The sequence below is a fragment of the Danio aesculapii genome, chromosome 5, assembly GCF_903798145.1.
Source record: "Danio aesculapii chromosome 5, fDanAes4.1, whole genome shotgun sequence".
Taxonomy (NCBI): Eukaryota; Metazoa; Chordata; class Actinopteri; order Cypriniformes; family Danionidae; genus Danio; species Danio aesculapii.
In genome coordinates this window covers 33,242,154-33,266,444 of record NC_079439.1, presented here as the reverse complement: position 1 = coordinate 33,266,444, position 24,291 = coordinate 33,242,154, and the positions used below count along the sequence as shown (strand labels likewise).

General features: G+C 34.2%; 2 protein-coding genes across 2 annotated transcripts; one reads left to right on the top strand and one right to left on the bottom strand.

Moving 5' to 3' along the window:
* Positions 1-390: 390 nt before the first annotated feature.
* ungb (uracil DNA glycosylase b) lies at positions 391-4,275 on the bottom strand. The gene is made up of 7 exons (XM_056456944.1): positions 4,206-4,275; positions 3,800-3,969; positions 3,634-3,729; positions 3,459-3,556; positions 3,225-3,313; positions 1,128-1,306; positions 391-531 (listed from the first exon to the last, which is right to left on the bottom strand). Exons 1-7 carry the CDS (start codon positions 4,213-4,215, stop codon positions 391-393), a joined length of 783 nt encoding a protein of 260 aa, XP_056312919.1. The 5' UTR covers positions 4,216-4,275.
* A 1,655-nt stretch (positions 4,276-5,930) lies between these two features.
* On the top strand, positions 5,931-19,941 carry svopb (SV2 related protein b). Its single transcript, XM_056456943.1, has 16 exons — positions 5,931-6,060; positions 6,267-6,400; positions 7,198-7,283; positions 7,384-7,482; positions 8,644-8,715; positions 8,810-8,934; positions 10,530-10,593; positions 10,883-11,008; positions 11,760-11,888; positions 14,695-14,768; positions 14,859-14,935; positions 16,291-16,395; positions 16,503-16,614; positions 18,798-18,879; positions 18,975-19,064; positions 19,157-19,941. Exons 1-16 carry the CDS (start codon positions 5,999-6,001, stop codon positions 19,364-19,366), a joined length of 1,647 nt encoding a protein of 548 aa, XP_056312918.1. The 5' UTR covers positions 5,931-5,998; the 3' UTR covers positions 19,367-19,941.
* The last annotated feature ends 4,350 nt before the right edge of the window (positions 19,942-24,291 follow it).

Here is a 24,291-nt window from a genome sequence, read left to right as displayed (position 1 = left end):
TTTGAATAAAGTAATTGAAATCAGTATTGAACTGTCAATTAAAATCTATTTATGGAAATGCAATTGAGGTTGTGAATGTTTTCATCAGTGTTTGAGGGTTGTGTATTACAATGTTACATGTTTCTCTAAACCTCTATTTGTTTTAAATTCATATTTTTATCTTTTTTTATCAAAATAGCATTTTATTTACAGGTGAGTGCATAAAATTACAGGTCTTATGCTCAATTTGACAAAGTACAGTAAGTACATTCATTAATTGTGTTTATATAATTATGTCATTATTTCAGTACATCATGATGATCACATGTCAACTTTGTAGTAGCTGTATGCAGCTGTGATATGTTTAACAACAACAAAAAAAGGATTTTAAATAACAAACCGCATATTACTTCAGAGAGCTGTCCATTCAACTGGCTTCTTTCCTGATGCTTTTAGTAACATATTAGTTTTAGAGAAGTGCCTACATCCAGAAAAGCCTAAATGTACAGAGTACGGTGATGGATGCGAAGTCTCAAGAACATGATGATGTTTCTGGGGGAGAAACAGCCATGAGAATAAAGTTGATCTCTAAATGTGTATACTCTTATATTAGTTAAAATTTGTAAATTCTTGATAAATACAGTACTCAGCATATATAAGTACACCCCTCACAAATCTATTTTTCAAATTCATATTTTAATAGGAAGCTATACAATATTATATTTGTGCATATACATTAGATTAGTCAGTACTGAAGCCAAATATGGAGATTATAAATAACTTATGATAACGGTCCAAAAACTAGTACACTTAAAGAGAAAAATATTAAAAACACATTTTAAAAAGAGGAAAAATCAAGAAAAGCAAAATAAATGAAGAATTTAGTTGAAATTTTGTAGTTTGTAATTTATTTTTGCGATATTTTGCTTGAATTTAATTGCATTATCTTTTAATTTATAAACATGTTTGGTGACTAAAATATTATTTTAATAAATATATCTGTTTAATAAATCTGTTTTGTTTAAATGCACAAAAACACATTGCCTATATTCACTGAGAAATAGATATAAATATTCGTTTTCAAAATGGGGTGCACTCAATTATGCTGAGCACAGTATATTAGCATACTTCTGCTCATGTTAACTTACCCTGTCAATGACTCTGCCTTTTTTCTGAGCATATGAACCCCAAAGCAGGAAGACCAGGCCTCTGAGGTTCCTGCTGAGCCACAGGACCACAGCATCTGTGAAGATCTCCCAGCCTCGACCCTCATGAGAGGTGGGTTGATGAGCCCTCACTGTCAGCACAGAGTTCAGCAGCAGAACACCTGATGACGGGAACAGCATCCACAATCAACTTAGTGGGTTAGTTCATTCAAAAATGAAAATTCTGTTATAAATTACTCACCCTCATGTTGTTCCAAACCAATGAGACCTTCGTTCATCTTCAGAATGCAAATGAAGATATTTAAAATTTTTATTTTAGGTTAAATCTTAGAGCTTCCTCTTACTCCATTTACAGCACTCGTTCAAAGTCCAGAAAAATACTAAAGAAATCCTAAAAACAGGTCACCTGCATTCAGTGCTTCAATTTAAATATTGAATAATATAATATGAATATAATATGAAGCTACAAAATACTTTTGTGCGCACATAAAACAAAAATAGCTGTATTCAACTGTTTCTTCTCCTCTGTGTCAGTATATGGCAGAGATACCCAAACATGAGCCTGTAGACCAAATTTAGCCCATGGTAACCTTTGATTTTGCATGCCATCCCATCTGAGAAGAAAGGGAGAATGGTTTAGAGATTGTCATTTCAAATTTAATGTAACCTTTTCTTTGTTTGTATTATTGATGAGCTACAAAACAGTCAACTGAAATTAAATTATTCTATTTAAATGGTGTAAACTAATCAGATTTAGTTTAAAATATTGTCTCCCGATTGATAGAGGAGAAGCAGAGACTTTGGTGAGCAAATCAAGGCAAAGGCTTGACTTGTGTATTCAATGTAAGTGTTATAAATGTTTACTTGTTTCTATTGCAATCATTTATACTTACAAAAGTTATACTGCATTAGTTAATACAATTCAATGTAATGTGTTCTTTTTATTTTTAATATTATGAGATACATGAAAAAATGACCCATGGCAACTTTAATGTAAAATAGTTTAGTATATTTATCATCGGCCCACGGCTTTTAGTGATATTTGATTTTTGCCCCTTCATTCTGAAAATTTTGGGCACCCCCGATATTAGGTGTGCATTCATGAGAGTGCTGTGCACTGATGTATACCCAAGACGCTTGCATGTGACTTCCTCTGTTTGAAATAAAGCGCAGGGCATCGGAGGTTATACGTCAACACAGCAACCAAGTGCGACATGCATAAAGAGCACATCGCCGTCCTGAACATGTACCCTATACTGACCCTATAGTAATTATTTTAGTTTTATGTGCACACAAAAGTATTCTTTTGAAAATATAATGAAACATTTTCATATAAAAAACACAAAAATATTTCAAAATATTATGAAAATATTTCAACTGAAGGACTGAAAGCATAGTTTTAATGTTTAGACTTTTGTACTTTGAAAGAGTCATGAGCATTGTTGTCTATGGAGCATGAGAAAGCTCTCATATTTAATTTAAAATATCTAAATTTGTGTTTCAAAGATGAACGAAGGTCTCAGGAGTTTGGAACAGCATAAGGATGAATAATTAATAACATCATTTTCATTTTTGGGTGAACTGACCCTGAAAGAAAACAGATTATACTAACACTTGTAATGCTTGATGTGTTAGTCATATAGGCTCACACACCTACTGTTCTAAAGTTTGATAATATTACAAATGTGTAAAAAAATAGTTCTCAGTGAAACACAAAAGGACATACTGTTTACACTACCATACAAATGTCTCCTTAAGCATTTTTAATGCTTTAAAGTTTCCCACCAATGTAGCATTTATTTGATTAGAACGACAAAAAGGAAATATAATCTTGGTAAACATTGTAACAATTTCAAAATAACTTATTTTTAATGTAAAAATATTTCAAATATATATAAATATATGTTATTGTGTCAAAGCTGAAACATTAACAGCCATTCTCCAGTCTTCAATGTAACATGATAATTCAGAAATCCGATCTAATCAATTTTGATCAGTTTACTGACCACATTTTACATTTTATTATACATATATAAATCTGGCTGGCATCAAATATATAAACAAAAGTTTTTAGATTACCTTGTTTACCCCATTCTGTCAGGTCTCCATGTCCTGGGTGCTGGAATCCAACAATATCTTCTTTTAGCTCCATGAATATGTTTTCCAAACTGCGATGAACAAAACAGAACATTTATAAATGTATTGTATGATCTATTTGTGTGTGTGTGTGTGTGCGTGTGTGCGTGCGTGCGTGCGTGCGTGTGTGTGTGTAGATGATAGGAAAATAATTATTTGCTCAGTACAGTGTGTCACCTGGGAGGAGGTGATTTAGGCCTCAGCACACTGAAGGCCAAACCATGGGCCTGTCCTGGATGATGATAGGGGTCTTGCCCGAGAATGACAACTTTTACCTGTCAACCAAAATACAATCAGTAGTGTGTACAGAAAACCTTTCATACTTCTTTTTCACACTGATTAAGGAACTTACATCTTCAATTGTGCACAAAGTTGTCCAATAAAACATATGTTCAAGGCTGGGATAAACAGTAGAGCATTTCCTCTCCATTGTAACAAAAGACATGAGCTGTAAAAACAAGAACCAAACTAGGAAAATAAAGTCTCTATAAAGTCTCCTACTGAGTAGTAACACCCACTTTTGTAAAATATGGTTTTGCAAATTCAGTCCCAATGTGTCTTCTCCAGCTTTCTCCAACAGGCACAGGTACATTTCGGCTGGCCAGTCTTTGCAGTGCAGCACGTCTGTTCTTTTCTATCTGACACAGCTGCTCCTCACTGAGCTGCAAGTTCTCACCGTTAGCTTGCTCTTTAGAGGATCCATCATAATGAATACAAACAAGAAATGATCAGAATAGCTTGCACCTGTGTGGCAGGCAGTGTTTATGAAATAGATTGACAGTATTACCAATGTATTAGGTTTACAACACAGTATAGGCCCAGAAAATACAAGAAATTTTTGGGATAAACGCTTTTTTACATTAATTACCTAAAATAATTAGATATATGCAGAGTTTGTTGGATTTATTAAGATGCTTAACCTACCTTCTGACATGTTCAGAAACAAGCTTTGAATGAGCTTATTGTTGTTTCTCAGAGACCCCTTCACAGAAACTGCTGCTTCACCGTTATGCTGCCATGTCATGCAAATTCAGATCCTCTCTTCATTTGCAAAACTGAAAGCGAAACTTTAAACCTACAGTGTGCTTTCTAAACCATGACCGTAACTGTTAACCATGCAGAGACGTGACAGATCACAGATCGTGTGGTGGGACTATATGACAAAATATCAGATATATTTCCTGTATAAACAAATTATTTTTTTTAAAAGTAAATATAAAAAATATATAAAATAAAAAGAGATTTCATCAAAAAAAATGAGAATTCTGACATTTTTATCACTTTCAAGTTGATCCAAAACTGTATGAATTGAATTGTATTAAACTTTATTGACTTCCATAGTGTTGTTTTGGTTATATATAGCTTTGATTCTGTAAATTTAAATAAATATTTTTAATAAATTAAATTTGCTTTAATAATACAAATAGACTAACAAACAAAGCATGTCCCTCATTAACTTATTCAACAAAGGATGTGAATGCCTTCACTAAAATACTGTATGTTTCTAACAATGGTTCTCAATTCCGGTCCTCGGGCCTATTTTGTATATCTCTCTTGTTTAACACACAAGGATCGGTTCATGTTCTTTGTTAACAAGTTGATGATCACTGTGACTTAAAGTTGCCATTAAATGGAAGTTATGGTTTTACCTCTATTGTCATGTACATCCACTTGAAATGGTCCTGAAATGATTTTAAAAAGTAGGGCTGTGCTTGATTTCATCTTTTGAGAACTAACTGGATCATTGGAAGATTAGGGATGCTAACAAAATGAAAGAAGACTGACGAATGGATGAAGGCAGAGCAGAAACGAGACCCATACTGATAGCCCCTTCTAAAAAGTAAAGAAAAGTAGTTGGGAGTAGTAGGGAAAAGTAGTTTGGGTGGGGAGAGAAGATTATGATATGTGATAAAAAGTTTTAGATACATCCTTTATAACAAGCTCTACTATATGCATCTAAAAAATAAGGTCAGTGCTAAAAGCCTAGTGGTTAGTGCGTCGACACATGGCAACAAGGTGTTCACGGCGACCTGAGTTCGATTCCCAGCTTGAGGTCTTTTGCCAATCCTTCCCCTCTCTCTACTCCCCTCACTTTCCTGTCTGTAATCTCCACATTTAAAAAAGTACATTTTGATTTCGTTCCAACTTTAACATACCATAATACCTACTGTAAAACATACTATTTATGTAACCAAATTTTCTAATTAAACAAAGAGTCTTACATATCACTTTGACCTGGATCAGTTCCTGTTAGCACTGTTTGTGGAAGATATGATGCAGTGATGTTAGTTATTTGCTGGAGGACTGTGTAACTGCTTGAGGCCAAACCTCCTCACTTAGTTTACCAAGTCTGAGGAAGTGTTGATGTAAGAGTGGCACACTGGTCAAACCTGTTCTAGCTGGGAGCAATTTGGCCCAGAGTAATCTTAAATTAACATCTTTGTTGATCCTGGAACATCATTCCTATTTGAAAATATAATCCATACTTAATCCCTACCCTTAAACCTAAACCTAACTCTAAATTATTTTAAAAAATCCTATGATAAGTTTGATAACAATCAGGAGCACACACTAAATTTAACATAAACTGTAAACGTATCCCTTAAGTCTGATTGGCTGATTGGAATGTTGTTCCAGGATCAACACAGATGTTTATCCAGGAGCATGTCCTATACTTTGATGGAATCCTGTGTCGTCTTTCGTTATAACCAGGTGAAATGAGTAGGTTGACAAGATCAGTGCAAGTGGCTTATAATCGCTGGAAAGACTCCAGTTTCAGGTAATGCTGATTCAACTTGTACTTGTTTCATAGAAATTTTCATTGGCTAAAAAATTTAAATCGTGGCCTGGAAATTTACTGCATTAAATTACTATATAATTTTTTTAAAAGGCCATGATAATTACTCAATATTCAGTAAAAAAAAATCTGTATCAGATTTTGCATAGTATTTTGAAAAACACACTAAAATGTAAAATTTTGTTTAGTTTTGGGAAATTTCGGAAAAGTGATAAAAGCATTCTTAAATCTGAAAATAATGAGCCTAATGATGAAGGAGCTTGTGCTGATCTGGAGCAAGAGGATTTGGGAAACAGGACGACCAGAAGCTCTGAAAACTCAGGTTGGCAACTCTATTAGACGTTTATATTTGAGGATAAATGGACAGGTCAAAACCTTTCTCTATTCCATATGTTTAAAGCCTAGCCTAAAGCCTAAATCCTAAATCTTAGTTCATTAAAGTGCTAAGTCTTAAAGGAGTTGAGAGTTTTTAAACAGCTGAGTTTTTCCTATTTTGATGCCTTTCAGTTGATCTCCAGGTCTGGCGGGAGAACTTTTAGCGTAACTTTGCAAAGATCATCGAGTTAGATTAGATTATTAGCGTCTTGCACAAAGTTTACCAAAGAGTTTAAACAATTTTCCTATTTAAAACTTGACTTTTCTATTGTTACATTATGTACTAAGATCGAAGGAAAATGTTGATCTATTGACAAATTATGTTGACCAAAAAAGACCTATTTTCCTGGTCAATATGCCTAGGAACTATACTTTCATTCTGGTTTAATTATCAAGAAACTTTGGTGCCATACCATGGGTCAGGAGGCACAATGATAATACACAGTGCCTTTCATTTGCATCAGTACACAATCTAACTGCATAAGAGTCAAGTTTTAAAAATGAAAATTATCTCTAGGTCATTTTTAAGCGAGATGCTATGCTAATGGTCTAATCCGATTCAGATTGCTAAGCTAAGATCACGCCAGACCCGGATGGCTTAACTCTAGAAGACTTATAAAATCAGTCTATTTTCACAAAACGATGAGAGTTCCTTTAAGAAAACAGCTTAAAGTTGATCTAATGTTTTGTTTTTAAAGTATAATCAATACCTTTTCATGATTCAAGGAGTATGTTTTTCCTCAGAAATCTTCACTGTTGAGGAAGCAGTTGAGGCTATTGGTTTTGGAAGATTTCAATGGAAGCTCACTTTGTTAACTGGAATTGCATGGGTGAGAATAAATTATAATTTCAAACTTCAGTTTGTTGAGTTCATTCCATTTACTTAAATCCTTTTATCTGATCGTTCCAAAAACTCTTGTGTATGTAAAGATGGTGGATGCTATGGAAATGGTGCTCATAAGTGTTCTTTCTCCTCAACTGCACTGTGAATGGAGGCTCCTGAGCTGGAAGAAGGCTTTCATAGCAGTGGTCAGTTCATTCACTAATGTGCACTATCACTGTTAAAGAACAGTTCTCCCAAAAATGCAAATTCTGTCATAATTTAAGTCACCCTTTGTTTCAAAACTATATGATTTTCTTTATTTTTGATGAACACATACGAAAATAGCTTGAAGATAGCTTTCTTCAAAATATCTTCATTTGGGTTCAACAGAAGTTCATAAGGGGTTGGAAACGCTTGAGGTTAAGTAAATAATTTGGCCAATCATTTTGGTGTACTATCCCTTTAAATATCTAAATTTTATTTAAAAAATGTGATACAGTAATGGGTTTAATAACATTTTATATATCAACCTGGACATAAGTGTAACATTTTGGAAATCTAAATAAATATGAACATTTGGAACCTGAGACTTCAGAAAAATCCAAATATTGAGAAAATCACCTTTAAAGTTGTCCAAATGAAGACTTTAGCATTTCACTTATGGAAAAATACTGTAAATACAGCTGTAAATATCTTACTTAATATTCTAAAGAATCTATTCTAGATTTTTGGCATAAAACAATAGAAAAATTGGTCATTTTGATCCATATAATGTATTTTTGGCTATTACTATTACTTGTTGGCCAGGGTCACATATTGATTTTTTAGGTTAAAATTAGGCTCTTTTATTATTTTTAATATTTTGAATTCCAAATGCTCTGTGATTATTTATGCAGGCATTCCAAAGCCATAAGAAATTAGATCATCTTCAGAACACAAATGAAGATATTTTAAATTATATTTGAGAGATTTCTGTCCATTTCTGTATGTTCATGTGTTCACGTGTTCACCAGACCAGATATAGTTGAGCTCATCAATGTTCATGCTAAACTAAATTTTTGTGTTTGTTTATCATCATATTTCTTAACATTTAGAATAGACTACCTGATTCATATAAGGATGTTTCTCTTTATGAATGTTTTAAAGCATCCGGGTTTTGTGTAAATAGACTTTCAATAAAAAGACAAAAAATATATTATTATTTTATATTAAATATATTAATATTATTATTGTGTTGTGTTATTATTTGAAAAGCAAAATCGAATGGATTTGGAATGAAGAGTAAATGAATGAAGAATTTTATGGTTTCATTTTTTAGGTGAGCTATATACCTTTAAGTGGAACACTTTAATTTGATATCTTTTCAGGTAGTGTTCTCTGGGATGATGCTCAGTTCCACGTTTTGGGGAAACATTTCAGACAAATATGGCCGAAAAGTGGTATGTAGTATATCTAGCAGTTGTGAACTGAGTAAATTAATACTATAAGAACTTCATAAGAAAGTCATTGTTGCCTGGCTGTTTTCTCTTTCAGTGTTTAACACTGTGCATGCTGTGGACACTTTACTTTGGGTTACTCAGTGCTTTTGCACCTGTTTACGGCTGGATGTTGGTGTTGCAAGGCCTTGTGGGATTTGGGCTAGGAGGAGCCCCTCAGTCGTGAGTCTTTCTATTTATGTTTCAGCTTAGTCTTGTACATATTAAGCTGTTTTAAATCATGTTATATGATTCTGTACTCATTAAAATCAATTTGTGACCCTAAACCACAAAAGTAGTCTTATGTTGTATGCAATTGCCTATATTATATCGGTCAAAATTGCGGATTTTACTCTTCTAACAAATTTCATTACAATATTAACACTCACTCATTGAAATGCTCATTGGAAAAACCCTGGAGTGTAACTAGGGGTTATTAAAGGACTTTTGACATTTAATGACAAAAAACACACACATGTCAGGCCCGTAGCCAGGGGGGATTCGGGTGGTTCGAAAGACCCACTCCTCAATGACAAAGGTCTTGAATATGTCCCATACATGAGCTCATTTGTCCTATTTTGACAGCTTTATACTACTTTATACAATCATAAATTGTGAAAGTAACCCATTGAAAAGGCTTTACAACCAAGCAAAATCCTCTGTTGGCAATCGCTTCGGTGGGACTTCAGTTTTGTCCAATGCAAACAATTATTTTTCATGAGTCCAACATCCAGCTGTGCAAGAAAGCATACAATCGGATGTAAGTGAAGTCATCTTTTACTACTGTATTGTTTATAATTAGAGAAAGTGTTTTACAAGTAACTTTTATTCTAAATCTTGGACCTTATTCTTGAAACAAAAAATTACCAATAAAAAGGTGTGAAGCACCAAAAATGGCCCATATTAATATTTATTTGGCTGTTGTTGTTCTCCGTGAATTTTCAATCAAATGTCCCCTTTTTTGCAAGAGAAGCTTGAATTATGTTTTCATTTTTTATCATTCAAATGGCCAATTCTGACAGAAGAAAAATGAATGTGCTGGCTAGTTTGTTATTCGCCTAATAAATGACAATAGACTACAGTTTTTATCTAAAACTTTAGCGGATTCCTATTTCTTTATTCTAAATCTTTAGGAAATATTTTGGTACATTAAAAAGTGTGGTTATGGTGACTAGCTAATCCAGCTAAAATAGTGCTTAAAACATCACTGAAATGCAGTATTTAAATCTCATAATTAAATAGAAAATGAGGCAAATAACTGTAGCAAAAAGGTCCACATTTTGAGAAAAAAAAGAACCACCCCTTACACCAGGCTGGCTAAGGGCCTGCATATATTGTAATCAATGACACTGAAGTTACCATATATGGTTCTTAACCTGATAAACGGTTATCCAAAGAAGATATTTTGTCAATTTCCTTCAAAACATTTTCAAAAAAATTGTTGATAAGCAATGTATATTGCAATGAACTTTATTGGAACAACTTTGGACAACAAAGATTTTTCTGCTTATTTATTTACTGCTCATAAGCTTATTCATTCATATTTCAGATGATGTCCCAATATTGAAAAAAATGACACATATGACTGATTTTGTGGGCTAGGGTTACATATGTTTTGAAGATTTTGCATCATTATATGTTAATGCATGCAGTAACCTAAACATTTATCCCTCATTATCCATTGATCATGTAAAGTCTAATATTTGTTTTATTTCTTACTATTTCAGTTGATTTTAATTGTATTCTTTCATATTATTTATTCTTTACTTCCCTTACAGAGTGACTTTATATACTGAATTCCTCCCAGTGAAATCCAGAGGGACGGCCATAGTACTGTTAGGGGTAATTACAACAACTGTTTATTTTACAACACTAGATTAACTTGATTAATGCTGTACCTGACTGAAAAAAAAGAAATTTTCATTGTTTTTTTAAATGACCTAAAAAACGTTTTAGATCATAATCACCATCCTTACATGCACTTAAAACATTAATATTATCATTTTTTTTACAGACATTGCTAAGTCACTTTTATTTCCATATGTAAATTGTGTCAAACCAACTTTACTAAGAAAACAGGACATACTTATAACAATGAGTTTGTCAAATGAATGGGTCTGTGTTCTGCCAGGTGTTCTGGGCTGTGGGCGCTGTGTTTGAGGTGGTTCTGGCTTTACTGGTCATGCCCACATTAGGCTGGAAATGGCTGCTGGCTTTCTCCAACCTTCCTCTGCTTGTGTTTGCTGCCTCCTGCTGTGTATGTATGGCTGTAACAAGGCTTTTATCTTGAAAGAGACCTATTATGCTGCTTTATACAACATGTAAAATAAGTGTTCAATGTTCCTAGAGTATGAATGTGAAATTTCAGCACAAATAATTGTTTATAACTCTTTAAAACTGCCATTTTTAGTTTTTGATCCAAACTGTGGCAGTTTAGTGACTGTCACTTTAAATTCAAATCAGATTTTGCTCTTTTAAAAAGAGGGTGGAGCTACAAATCCATATGTGTCAACAAAGTGGCAGAATCAAAACATGACTATCGCTATCTGTGTGAAAACTGAAAATGTGAAAAGAACTGCCTCAGAAGAAGGTCATCTATACAGTGTTTATTTGTGCATCTTAACTTTACATTTATAATGCCTCTTAGTCGCTGACATTATCTTCAGTAGGTCAAAACTCTAATGGTGGATAGCTCCTTCTCACTCAGGGCTGTCTATGCTAATGAGGGAGATATCATCACTAAGGGGCAGGGCTTTGCCCCTCTGATGACATGTACTGTACAAATAAAGATTGTCAGCTAAAGTGTTTCTGCAGACTGTTTTTATCAAGTGTGATTATAAAAATATTATTAATTAATTTTTAGCATTAGAGGCTGACTATGTTCACACATTGTTGCCACTGTGCTTTAACCCCTTATTAAAGGTATTTTTGCATAATAGGTCTCCTTTAAAGTGTCTAATATTCATATAGTAACTGTATTAATTCTACATTTTGCATATATTGTGTAGTGGTTACCAGAGAGCGCCAGATTTGATGTACTGAGAGGGCGAAGCGACAAGGCCCTGAACACTCTGATACGCATCGCAGCAGATAATAAGAGCTCAGTGCCTGCAGGAAGACTCATAGCAAACACACAGGTATTTACAGTATGACTACAAAACTACAATGACATCTTTTATTGAAAATCTTATAAAAGAAATTCAACTTTTTGAGGCAAAATTTGATAAGATGTGTGCTAATTTGCATACTTTGATGATGTTAGGTTCAAGATTGCAGTCAAAGGTTTTTACAAATTGGGTTTGTGTATTATTTTTATCACTCTATAATATTGCAAACAGACAAAAAATTAAAAAAATAACCATGACTTTCTGTTGAATAAAGTGTTGCATATAATCAGGCAAATTATGCACTGAAAAAAGTCTTGTTTGTAGTCCAAATATTTAAAAGCTCTTAAATCAAGAAGCATTTTCTAGACAAGTTTTTTTACAGAAATAATACATTTTTTGAGTTTGAGTTTTATTTGTTTCCCTCTTAAAACAGCTAAATTATCTGCAGTGGGACAAGTAAAATAATCTTCTTTCAAACCAAAAATAAGGGAAGCATTTTTCTGCAGTGTGTGTGGGAATTTGCAGTGTGTAACCTTCAGAATAGGTATATAACAGCTTACAATGAGAGATTTATTGCTCAGTGCAGAAAAAAACAGCCTTTTATTGTAATTGAATCTAGAGGCACAATTCGTCACCTTGGAATTATAAGGTTCATCTGCGTTCTAAATGATTTTAAGATATTGAGTTTTTGCATTACATATCGCAAACAATATGCGTGTATGACAACATGACAGAGACCCTAAATGTACTCTAAATGTAAATTTAAAATTCTCTTAAGATTGCAAATTGGGGTAAAACATTCAGGGCAAATGCAGATAAAACCTTCTAGTTCTAAAAAGTATTTTTCCACTTGGAATTATAAGGTTTTATCTGGCAGATCATTAATTGAAGCATTACTTTTCAACAAATACAATATATATATATATATATATATATATATATATATATATATATATATATATATATATATATATATATATATATATATATATATATATATATATATATATATATATATATTAGTGTTGTAACAATATGATGATGTTTGAGAAAGTAAAATTTTTGTTTTCTAAAACATTTTTTTTATGTTTTAGGATTAATATTTTTTTCTTGTTCAAATTAAGCATACAAGGCTGTGCTAAACGTTTTGTCAAGTGCAGATGTTAATTTTAGGTAATTAATATGGTAATATTTATTGAATTATATTTATTGAACTATATGCCCCATGAATTAAATTTAGTATTTGTTCTTCAAGACCTAATATCAAATTTAAAGACTTTAAAAGAAAAAAAGACAATGAGCAAATGAGTTTAATAAACACTGAAAATGTTTCACTGACTATATATACACAAATAAAATATTTCACATGTAATATATAAAATGATTTTAATAATGTAAAATTTAACATTTCATCTCATGTCAAATAAAAGCTTCTAAATCATCAGATTTACTCACATCTTTTCAGTTTCAGGTTTCTTCTCAATTTTGTGTGGTGCTGCATTATTTAATCAACTCTCATTTTGTGTTTCTATCTGGTCTTTCTCGAAATGACAAGAAAGCTGATCCTGATTGGTCCTATTCAAAATGCTGATTGGCTCACAGAAAAAACATTAGAGCCAAGCTAGAGTTCAACCTTGTAAATAAAACCTTTTTTTTGTTTTTTAAATAAAAAGTCTTAAAATATAAACAACTAAACATCACATAATGTAAACAAGCTGTCATTTAATAAGAATATGTGAATAACTCAATTTTGACAAAAACGTCAGGTAGAACCTTATAATTCTAAGGTGATGCAATTGCTAATTAGTGTGACAAAATTAATTTACAATTAGTTGAAAACGTTGCTGCAAGTCTTTTAACTGCTACCAAGTAACATGACCACATTACACTAGTTTTATGCTCCTTGCACTGTTTGCCTGTGCACTATCGAGTCACTTTTAAATGATTCTTCTCTTGGTTTTTAAATCTCTAAATGGTCTGGCACCTTCTTATCTGTCAGACATGTTAATTGAGCTTCAGCCTGGTCGGTTTCTTCTGTCATCTAACCAGAGTTTATTATGTAATCCTAAATCAAGGCTGAAATGTAGGGGTGACCGTGCTTTCGCAGTAGCTGGTCCTAGGTTGTGGAATGCTCTGCCCCTCTGTATTAGGTCTGTTTTTAAACCTAGGTTGAAAACTTCCCTCTTTGATTTGGCATTTTATCAATGAAAATTGTCTGTTTTATCTATAATTTAATATTTTTCTTTCTTGTGATGTGTATTGTGCAGCACATTGGTCAACCTTTAGTTGTGTTTAACAGTGCTATATAAATAAAATTGACATTGATATTGACACTTAAAAAGTGTGTATTTTAGACATTTTTACTTAATTAAAAAAAAACTTCATGAAAACTGATTTTGCCTGTAGTGTGTCACCTTGCCTTGCTGTATTTAGTGATGTTTTATAAACAAATTTCGGGAGGAGCACGCGCAGAAGTTTCAGTATCAAATACGTCATTGACAATTATTCTATTATCCAATCAGTTCTTGACCAAACCCCTATATATACCAAAGCTGTCTTACCTGCAGCATCTTACGACTTTAGCATCCCTCCACCACCCCGTCACCTCACCTCTTAAGCATTACAATCTCAGGGGGAGCGTTCTGGGGCCGGGCTAGATACTTTGCTCAAATCCCAATTCCTCTCTGTTTCCTAAAAGAGGAATAACTCGAGTTTGGGTGTCTTCCCTGAGCTCAGAGCCCTCTCTCCGGACAGCACGCCAAATACGCTTTATTCTGAAACTGTTGCAAGTGTGAACTCGTGAAATAAACTACAACATGTGTGTTATGTGTTCTAGACTGAACGTGGGAGAATTAAAGATCTGTTTATTCCAGAATACCGCAGGACGACACTTTTAGTTTGGTGTATCTGGTATGGAGATTATTTTGAAAAGATTTCAAATTGTTCCATATAAACCTTGGGAAAATATGACTGACTACTTACTTATGTTTCCATGTGCAGGTTTTTCAGTGCTTTTTTATATTATGGTCTTGTGCTGCTGACCACTGAGCTGTTCCAAGCAGGATCTGCATGTGGTGGTGAGTGCTGTGTAATCACTTTTTGTGGCTAAGCTCATCATGAAATGTGCAAACACGTTTAAAACAAGACTTTAACAAGAAGGTTTTTGTATGTAATTAATGTAGACTTTTTTCAAAACTAAAGTTTGGAGTCAGTGAGATTTTTAAAAATGTTGTGAAATAATATTATCGCATACTGGGTCATGGGTCATAGTGTCTGTCACTAGAGCACATTTTTTAGAGGTCAGAGGAGTGAGGTTTACCTGCACAGCACTTCACTAGCTGGCCTCTGCTACATAGGCAAGTTAGGATAATTAGGCAAATCGTTGTATTGACCTTATTCTTCAATGTGCTCGTTTTTGCGATTGTTTTAGAACTTCCGATTCAGTTGCCTATGAGAGAAATGACTAGGAATAATAAACCGCAGAAAACAGTCATTCTACTTGATCTAGAAACAAGTGTGTTCATGACTATACTGACAAAGCAGAATAATATGAAAAGAAAATATCACTTTGCAACATCAAGCAGCAAAACAAGCTGTTTTTAACGTCTAAAAATGAAGTGAATGGGACCTGAAGTCTCAGTCAAAAAGCTTCAAATGGCTGTGTCCGCTCATACTTGAAGAATGAGGTGAATATGGATGGTTTGTTCTGCAGACAATCGAAAATATATATAGCTTAAAGGGGCTAATAATTTTGACCATAAAATGTTTATTAAAAAATTTAAAACTTTTATTCTAGCCAAAATAAAACAAATAAGACTTTCTCCATAAGAAAAAATATTATCAGACATACTGTGAAAATTTCCTTGCTCTGTTAAACATCATTTGGGAAATATTTAAAAATGAAAAAAAAAAATATCTATATTCTAATGAGGGCTAATAATTCTGACTTCAACTGTATCACTTCAAACTATTCATTAATGTCAATAAAAGTCTTTTTTTTTATTCAACATCAAAACTTGTTGAAGCAAAGATCAAGATCATATGATTCAATTCAAAAGCATAATAAATGAAAAAAAATTACAAAATACAGATATTTTTTACATTTAGTCATTTAGCAGACGCTTTTATCCAAAGCGACTTACAAATGAGGACAAGGAAGCAATTTACACAACTATAAGAGCAGCAGTGAACAAGTGCTATAGACAAATGTCAGGTGTGTAAAGTCTAAGAAGCTAAGCATTAGTAAATTTTTATTTTATTTTTTTGAGAGAGAAAGTACAGTTAGTGGTATAGAGAGAGTACAGTTAGTGGTATAGTGGTATTTTACTGTGTTCTTATGATTTTAATAATCTTAATTTCAATTTCACATCCATTTCAAACGCTTGGTCAGTGTGTATATTGTGAACTTCAATGTCAAAATGTCTTATTCCAGTCACTGAAAACTCAAACATGGAGCATCAGTGCAGTTTGATGTGCCAATATCTGACTATTAATGATTATTTGGACCTCCTGTGGACCACCTTTGCTGAATTTCCAGGTGACGTGACTCCCGGATATTCTCTCCTCTCAAATGTTCTTAATCAATCTAAAGGCAGACATTGCCGTATAAGCTATAAACTAACTTGTGTCTTGATGTCATAATAGGTCTCCTGGTAGCACTGTGGATGGTTAATAGAACTAGCCGGAGAAAAAGCATGGTGATTTGTTTTTCACTATTCACTGTGTGTATTTTACCACTATACGCCTGCACACACAGGTACGTTTATTAAAGATAATAAATATGTCACTGTAAAAAGAGATTAGTTACTTTAATAAACCTGCTGCTTTAGTTAGTTAATAGTTCACCCTTAAGCCTTAGTTGTATATGATTTTTTCTGCAGACAAACAAAGTCAGTGTAGTTTTCAATTTTATCCTGACTCCTCCATGCTGTATGGCGTTGGATAGTGCCATTTATTTTTTTTCAAACTAACCCAAATGCTGCCAGGGTGTTAACACATATCCTATTAAGTATCATTTCATATTTTTAATTATAAACTCCAATAACTGACTTCTTGCGGCGGCCGAATGCATGTTTTTTGCGACTGATATATACGACTTATGATGCATGAAGACGCATTTAAAGCTGAAGCTCTGGAAATAAAAATGAAATATCTTAGCTCTTAGCTAAATAGCTCTGCAAAATAAATATCTTGCAGGAATTACTTGCCACACAGTTTGTTTACCACAATACATGATGACAAACAAGAAAACTAACTGGCTTGGCATTGCTGTAAAATGCATTTACATTTAGCAGATGCTTTTGTCCAAAGTGGCTCACAATTAATGAGGAATTCAGCGACTCAACAAGAAGAGGCAATACACACATGAACTAACTATACACATGAACTGTTTGTGCTCAGAGAATTTAGTGCTAGAGTAAGAAGGAGGGAGTGTTTTTTTAGAGAGAGAGAGAGTTTCTACAGGTGGTTTGTCAAGCCCACTCACCTGTGTGAAGCACACTTCATAAATACACAATGTTTTTTAATGTTCATTCACTCGTTTTTCTTTGGCTAAGTCCCTTTATTCATCAGGGATCGCCACAGCGGAATGAGCTGCTAACTTATCCAGCATAAGCTTTACACAGTGGATGCCTTTCTAGCTGCAACCCAGTACTGGGAAACTGTTTTTTATGTAACATTACAAATTTATATAAGACTGTATAATGTTATACAGTATATTGCTTTTACAATGCCAAGTACACATTATGTGCATTCAGCAGCTACTGGAAGTCAGAGATAGTTTATAATTTAAGAGATAACAGACTGATAACAGCAGCCAGAAGAGAAAATAAGATCAAATTTACTGTCTCGCCCATAGATGGCATTAGAAACACCTCGCATAAGTGCTACTTCATTTTTGTTTTTCAAATCTGATGCAAAGATAATAATACAATGGCTTTATAAATGTACATATGATTTTTTTATTTAAATATTAAATGTTTTTAATGATTTAAGATGCTGATGATCGTTAAATGTGTCATTAACCGTCTTGTGAAGGGGTCTATGTCATAGGTCTTAAACTTGATTCCTGGAGGGCCACATCACTGCACAGTTTTGCTACAACCCTAATCAAACACAGCTGATCCAACTAATCAAGGTGTTCAAGACTACTAGAGACTATTAAGCAGGTGCGGTTGAAGCTAGACTCTGCAGACCTGTGACCCTCCATGAATTGAGTTTGAGACTAAAATAAAAATAAAGTACATTTTTCAAAATAAAAGCCTCAATCCAACACCAATATACTGAATTGAAGAGCTGAAAACATTTTAAACAACTCTTTTTATATTTGTCCGAAAGTAATAAGTCATATACACCAAGGATGCCTTGAGGGTGAGTAAATTATGAGGTAATTTTAATTTTTGAGTGAACTCTTCCTTAAAAAGTGACTTAAAAAAGAAAAAAAAAACTTGACTTTACTTTAAAAATCTGACTAAACACATTGAAACTAAGACTTTTTTTTAAATAAATATGCACATAATTTACTTAATAATTATAAGGCATTGAGTTTACTATTGTTTGTGTGAACTAATTACTTTTTACAGTGTATAAATACAGTATTCACAGTGTGATTATTCATGAATTAATCTCTATTTTTATTGCAGCCAATGCAAAACATCTTGTTACTGTATAAAATTTGAAGACAAAAGAATGAGATTTTCCCCAACTTCATAGGTTGTCTAGACTGTTGTTTATGTGAATGACTCTGGAAATATTTGCAGAGAAAATGCAAAGGATGTGAAGTTGAAATGAATGGCAATAACACATTCAATATAATGCGGAAAGAGCTATTCTGTACTGTAACGTCAATGTTCCATGCAAAGAAAAGGCACAAATTTAAAGCTAAATATTTGTAAAGTGCCTGAAAATGACATAACATGTTTATCTCTTGACTATTTCCAGGATAGTTCTCACAGTCTTTATTTTCATTGCTCGAACCAGTATCAATGGAGGCTGGCAGATTGCATATGTTTATACACCTGAGGTGAGGCTTCATCACAAAGCAGCTTATTATACTTAAACAGTAAATCCCAGCAGAATTCATTTAAAATGTCATTTCTCTTGTCTTGGCCTCCTTAGGTTTTCCCCACAGCAATCCGGGCAATTGGCATTGGTACAAGCAGCGGGATGTCTCGTGTTGGAGCTCTCGTCACACCATTTATCGCTCAGGTACAGCCGTCTTCTAGTTTCCTGAGACGATCAAGTGTATTGAACATGTTTTGATGCTTTGCTGGGTTGTGTTTGTGTGTGTGTCCCTTCAGGTCCTTCTGAAGTCATCGGTTTACCTGACTCTGTCTGTGTATTTAATATTTAGCTTGCTGGGCACAGCAGCATGCTGGGCTTTACCCATGGAAACAGAAGGTCGGAGCCTACAGGAATCAACACAGCGCTCCACGGAACAAAAACACACAGAAAAAACACATGACTCTGAGACTGCCGAATCATCCAGAAACACAGCACATGGGGAATAAGCAGACGTTTAACAACACAGAAAACTGAAAATATGTCAGGATTACCAAAGCTATATGATCTTGCCGTTCTAAATATTCAAAAATCATGCAACATATTAAAATACTTAGGATAATTTATCCATATTAAGTTTTTTTTATGCTACATTAACCCCCTGGATTTGTTTGTTCATTTTTGATAGAAGAAAAGAAAGTCTCATTTAAGTTTCAAGTGTATAAACATCACTACTTCACTGAAAGGCTACAAAACTGTGTGTGTTTTATTTTATTTATTGACTTTTTGGTGTTGCTGTGCTTAATAAAACTTAAATAACGAAAAAGCACAAATGGCCGTAAAGAAACTTTTGTAATGGCCACTTATTCTATCAACCAGCCATGAGCACACAGCATTTAAAGGGTTGACTCTACAAAACATCAAGAGTTTGCCATAAATGCACACAGACACACACACAAACTAAGAGTTTGAGACTTGTTTACTAGAATGTTGAGCCTGAAGACCCTACTAAGAGGATGAAATCACATCGTAGCAACAGGAATTTAGTTCTAATAAAGCATTCCTGCTCATTTTTGTTGAATTCTGATGTTTGAGTTAGATTACGGTGAACAATGTATTGTATACACTGTAAATATAAACGTGTTTGTGTGTGTGTGTCTCTGAAATTATATATCATAGATGGAAAATATTAAGAATGATTTATCTATTTATGTGTGGTTTTGTTAATATTTTAATATTTAATAATAATATTTTAATTATTATTATTTTCTTTATTTCCTTCTTCCAGTGAGACCTGGTCAAGACAGAAAACAAGACCACAAAATTACAAAAATCACCATTCGTATAAAAAAAGATCAGATCAGCCCTAGGGGCATAAAAGGAAAAAGCACATTCGTCAAGTTCTTACAATAGCCTTGATTCTGTTACCCAAATGCAGGAACCAAGTCTAGTGTTTGGTTATTTATGTGAAATATTAGCAAATTAGAACGATAGGATGGTAGTTTACCTAAGAGAGCCTTTAAACTAAATAAGTACAAATGTCATTTTCTCCTTTGATATTAAGATAACCAATCAAAGGAGTCATACTAAATACAGTGATGCGTTTGTGAGTCTGCGCCTGTAAAAAAGCGTATTGCTGTGTGATAAACAGAATTTAGTTTTCAAAGCAGAAAAGCAGCTGCATGCATAAATAGATGATCACCATAATCAATTATAGACATGAATGTACTCTCTACTAATTTCTTACGGGCCTTATAAGGAACACTTTTTTTAGTAATTAATAAATAATAAATTAATTAATATTAATGGTATAAACTTGTGAAATTGTGAGTATGAGAAAGCCATCTGATCACATGTGGAAATAATATGAAATGGTTTTTCGATAAGGGTGTACATTACAATGATAATCCAATGGGCTATGGATGCTTCAGGTATGGAAACTGCAGTTGTAGCAAATATTTTCCCCAAATGACTATAAATACTGATTACAACACATATTATATTACATTCAAGGGGTGCACGATATTGGAAAAAATTTATATTGCGATATTTAGTTGATATATATTGTGATTTGATCAACAATATGAAACATAATTTCACAATTTGATTGAGTAACTATTTGGAAAGAATTCATAGTTTTACATTGGTTAGGATAATTGTGTAGATAAGCTCATCTGCATAAAATATATAGAATTAGGAAATATACAATACACACATAAAAGCACAGATGAAAACAAAAAAAGGAATAAACATCACTTTATGGTTTTCTGTAAAGTCTAATAGTATTGATGTACAGAAATTCAATAATCAAATGTAAAATAACCGGTCAATTATAAATTCAACTTAATATACCTGCTAGTAGCTAAAGCACCCATCCCACCCCATCACTGACAAAGATCCAGAGTTTGTCCCATACATAAACTCATTTGTCCTATTTTGACTTCATGCCATCATAAGTTATGAAAGTAACCCAACGAAAAAGTCTTTAAAACCAAACAGAATCTGATGCAAGTCAACTTTTACTCTATTGTTGTTATAGAATAAACATTTTACACGTAATTTTTATTTTAAATCTTGGACCTTATTCTTGAAAGACAAAATGACCAATAAAAAAAGTTGTGAAGCACCAAAAGCGGCCCATATTATTACTTATTTGTCTATTGTTGTTATCCATGAATTTTCAAATGTTCTTTTTCTCTTCAAGAAAAGCTAGAAAAATAGTGAAACGTTACATTGTTCTTATTCATTCATTTTCTTTTCGGCTGAGTACCTTTATTAATCTGGGGTCGCCACAGCGGAATGAACCGCCAACTTATCCAGCACATGTTTTACGCATAGACTGTAAAATATATGGACGTAGTATCCGTGACGTCACCCATAGGTTTCTGAACACTGCAAAAGAAGCTACAAGTAGGCGCGGCCAACCGTCGCAATTTTGTTCGCGCGTCATCGCACCCACGACGGGATACCAAACAAGGGCAAAGAGGCGGAGAGTGAGCAGAGCTATAGACACCTGCTGGCACTTTGCTTAGACCTGGCAGACAGACTTTACTTTGGGAAAAACACTTAATACTTTATTACCTGCAACTCGTTTGTGTTCTGACCACATGTGCTTGGCTGTACACTATATCAATAAAGTGTTTAGATGTTTAAAACACTGCTGTAACACATTGAGCCACTAAACATTGTTCTTATGATGTTTTTCTACAGGAGAAAAACGCGAATTACTTCCAAACACTTCAGATATAGTGTATGTGTTAGTAAATGCAAGACTCTTGATGAACTCCAGCATAACACTGTATGATAACGCTTCAGATGACTGTTCTAGAGCCTACAGCTAATCAATCTGTCACATTCTGGAGTGCTTTACGGGTCTAAAGAAAAATATTAATGATAAATTATCTTAAATAAAACAAATACATTTATAGAGATGGTATACAAGTATATAACTTTACTCACAGGGGAAACGAGGGCACACGAATGGTTTGTGAGCACAATTAAGTGCACACAGCATCCCATATCATCTGATAATTGTAAGAAATAAGTCCAAAAGGCAACTGACTGTGTAAAGCCACATAAAACAGAACAAAAATACGATGAATATGCCGAGATCAGTGGCTAATCTGCCGGATTCAGCTGAGGTGAAGTGACGGCGACCAGCGAGACCAGCGAGCCCCCCCCCCCCCAGTTGTCATGAAGGGTACTAATAGCTATATGAACCAAAATCGTTCTTTGTACCAGGCTGTAAACACCTTTTTTTCTGCTGTTAAGTTGGCCATTCTAACAGTGAGCTCAATTGCAATTTGCTCTATTATGGCTCGTTTCCACTGACTGGCACAGTACGGTTTGGTTTGGTACGGGTCACCTTTATCAGGCTTGCGTTTCCACTAACAAGGGTACCCTTTTGGTGGGCGTGGTGTAGAACAGAAAGTTTCAGTCGACGTCATTCTCACTCGAGGAAATGTCTGCAATAAAGCTGTATGGGTCACTTTCATATCATATGAGAAGCACTTCTCACAAAACAGAGTCTTCATACACATAAATACTTGTGTAGAAATGTTTATTACTAACTTTTCAATGAACATGAGTTGATTATAACTGCAAATCAATGACAGTGCAAAACAGCCTACTGTAACGTCTGTAATTATATTAAATAACTAAATAAATGAACATATATAAACACAAACAGCCCCTTACAGTCTCCGATATGTTACCAACTACAGAAGAACTACACACAACAGAATTTTCGTCCTTATTTAGGTTCAAAACAACACAAAATATAGCCTACAGTCAGCGAAAACTTCTTATCTGTGTCTGTAATCTTCAGCTGCACATGTAGCCTCTGTTAGAGAGCAATTCCATCATTCCCGGTTCATATTAGTCCAAAATGTGAAGATAATAAGTTAGTTAATCATCGCATTTTGTTCATGTTTGCTGAAAAAATAATGTGCTCCTTTTTTCCGGCTTCTCCTTTGTTTTTTCGCGCTTCACTCTCGCGTTTGTCAGTGTCTGACAGGATCGGGTTCCAAAAGCACGTCAATAATCAAGCGCACGTTATTATCATCAGCTCAAGAAGTTTGTTATTTCAGATATAATGTTAGACGCGCGGCGAACGCTAGCAAAAAAGCGAAACCGCTCGCGCCTCAGACTGGCTCGTAAAAAACTACGGGGCACAGGGTAAATATGCTCTACTCTATGGCTTTGTGGCTGTTTATCAAGACGACGACAAGGTTTGTTTGAGCCCAGGTCGACCATGGCTTGTTATTATACGTATAAATAATTCCGCTATAATCTCTCAGCTGTTTATTTTAAACATGGCGGTTTTTTTGTTTTCATTCTGGCTTGTTGCGTAAGCGAATGACGTATCTCTGTAAACCAATAGCGTGCAGCTGCGCGTCTAGCCCCGCCTTTTGGTACCGTAACCGAACCGTACCGTACCAAACCACTCAGTGGAAACGGGCCTTTATGGAGCCAGGACTAGCGGAATTTTGATGAATTGCAGTTTTAGTTACTTCCGTATTGGCTTCCCGAGGGAGAGCGGGAGGTTGCCGCTTGGTTTTACGCAGCGGATGCCCTTCCAGCAGCAACCCAACACTGAGAAACACCAACATACATTCACTACTGCCAATTTAGCTTTATCAATTCCCTTACACCAAATGTCTTTGGACTGTGGGGGAAACCGGAGCACCCGGAGGAAACCCATGTGAACACAGGGAGAACATGCAAACTCCACATAGAAATGACACTAACCCAGTCGGGGCTCGAACCAGCTACCTTCTTGCTGTGAGGCGATCGTGTTACCCACTGCGCCACCATGCTGCCATTATTATTATTATATTTATTTATTAGATTTTTTTAAATTATTCAAATGGTCAAATTCTGAAACTGAGGAAAGTTGAATGTGCTGGCCAGTTTGTTATTTGCCTAATAAATG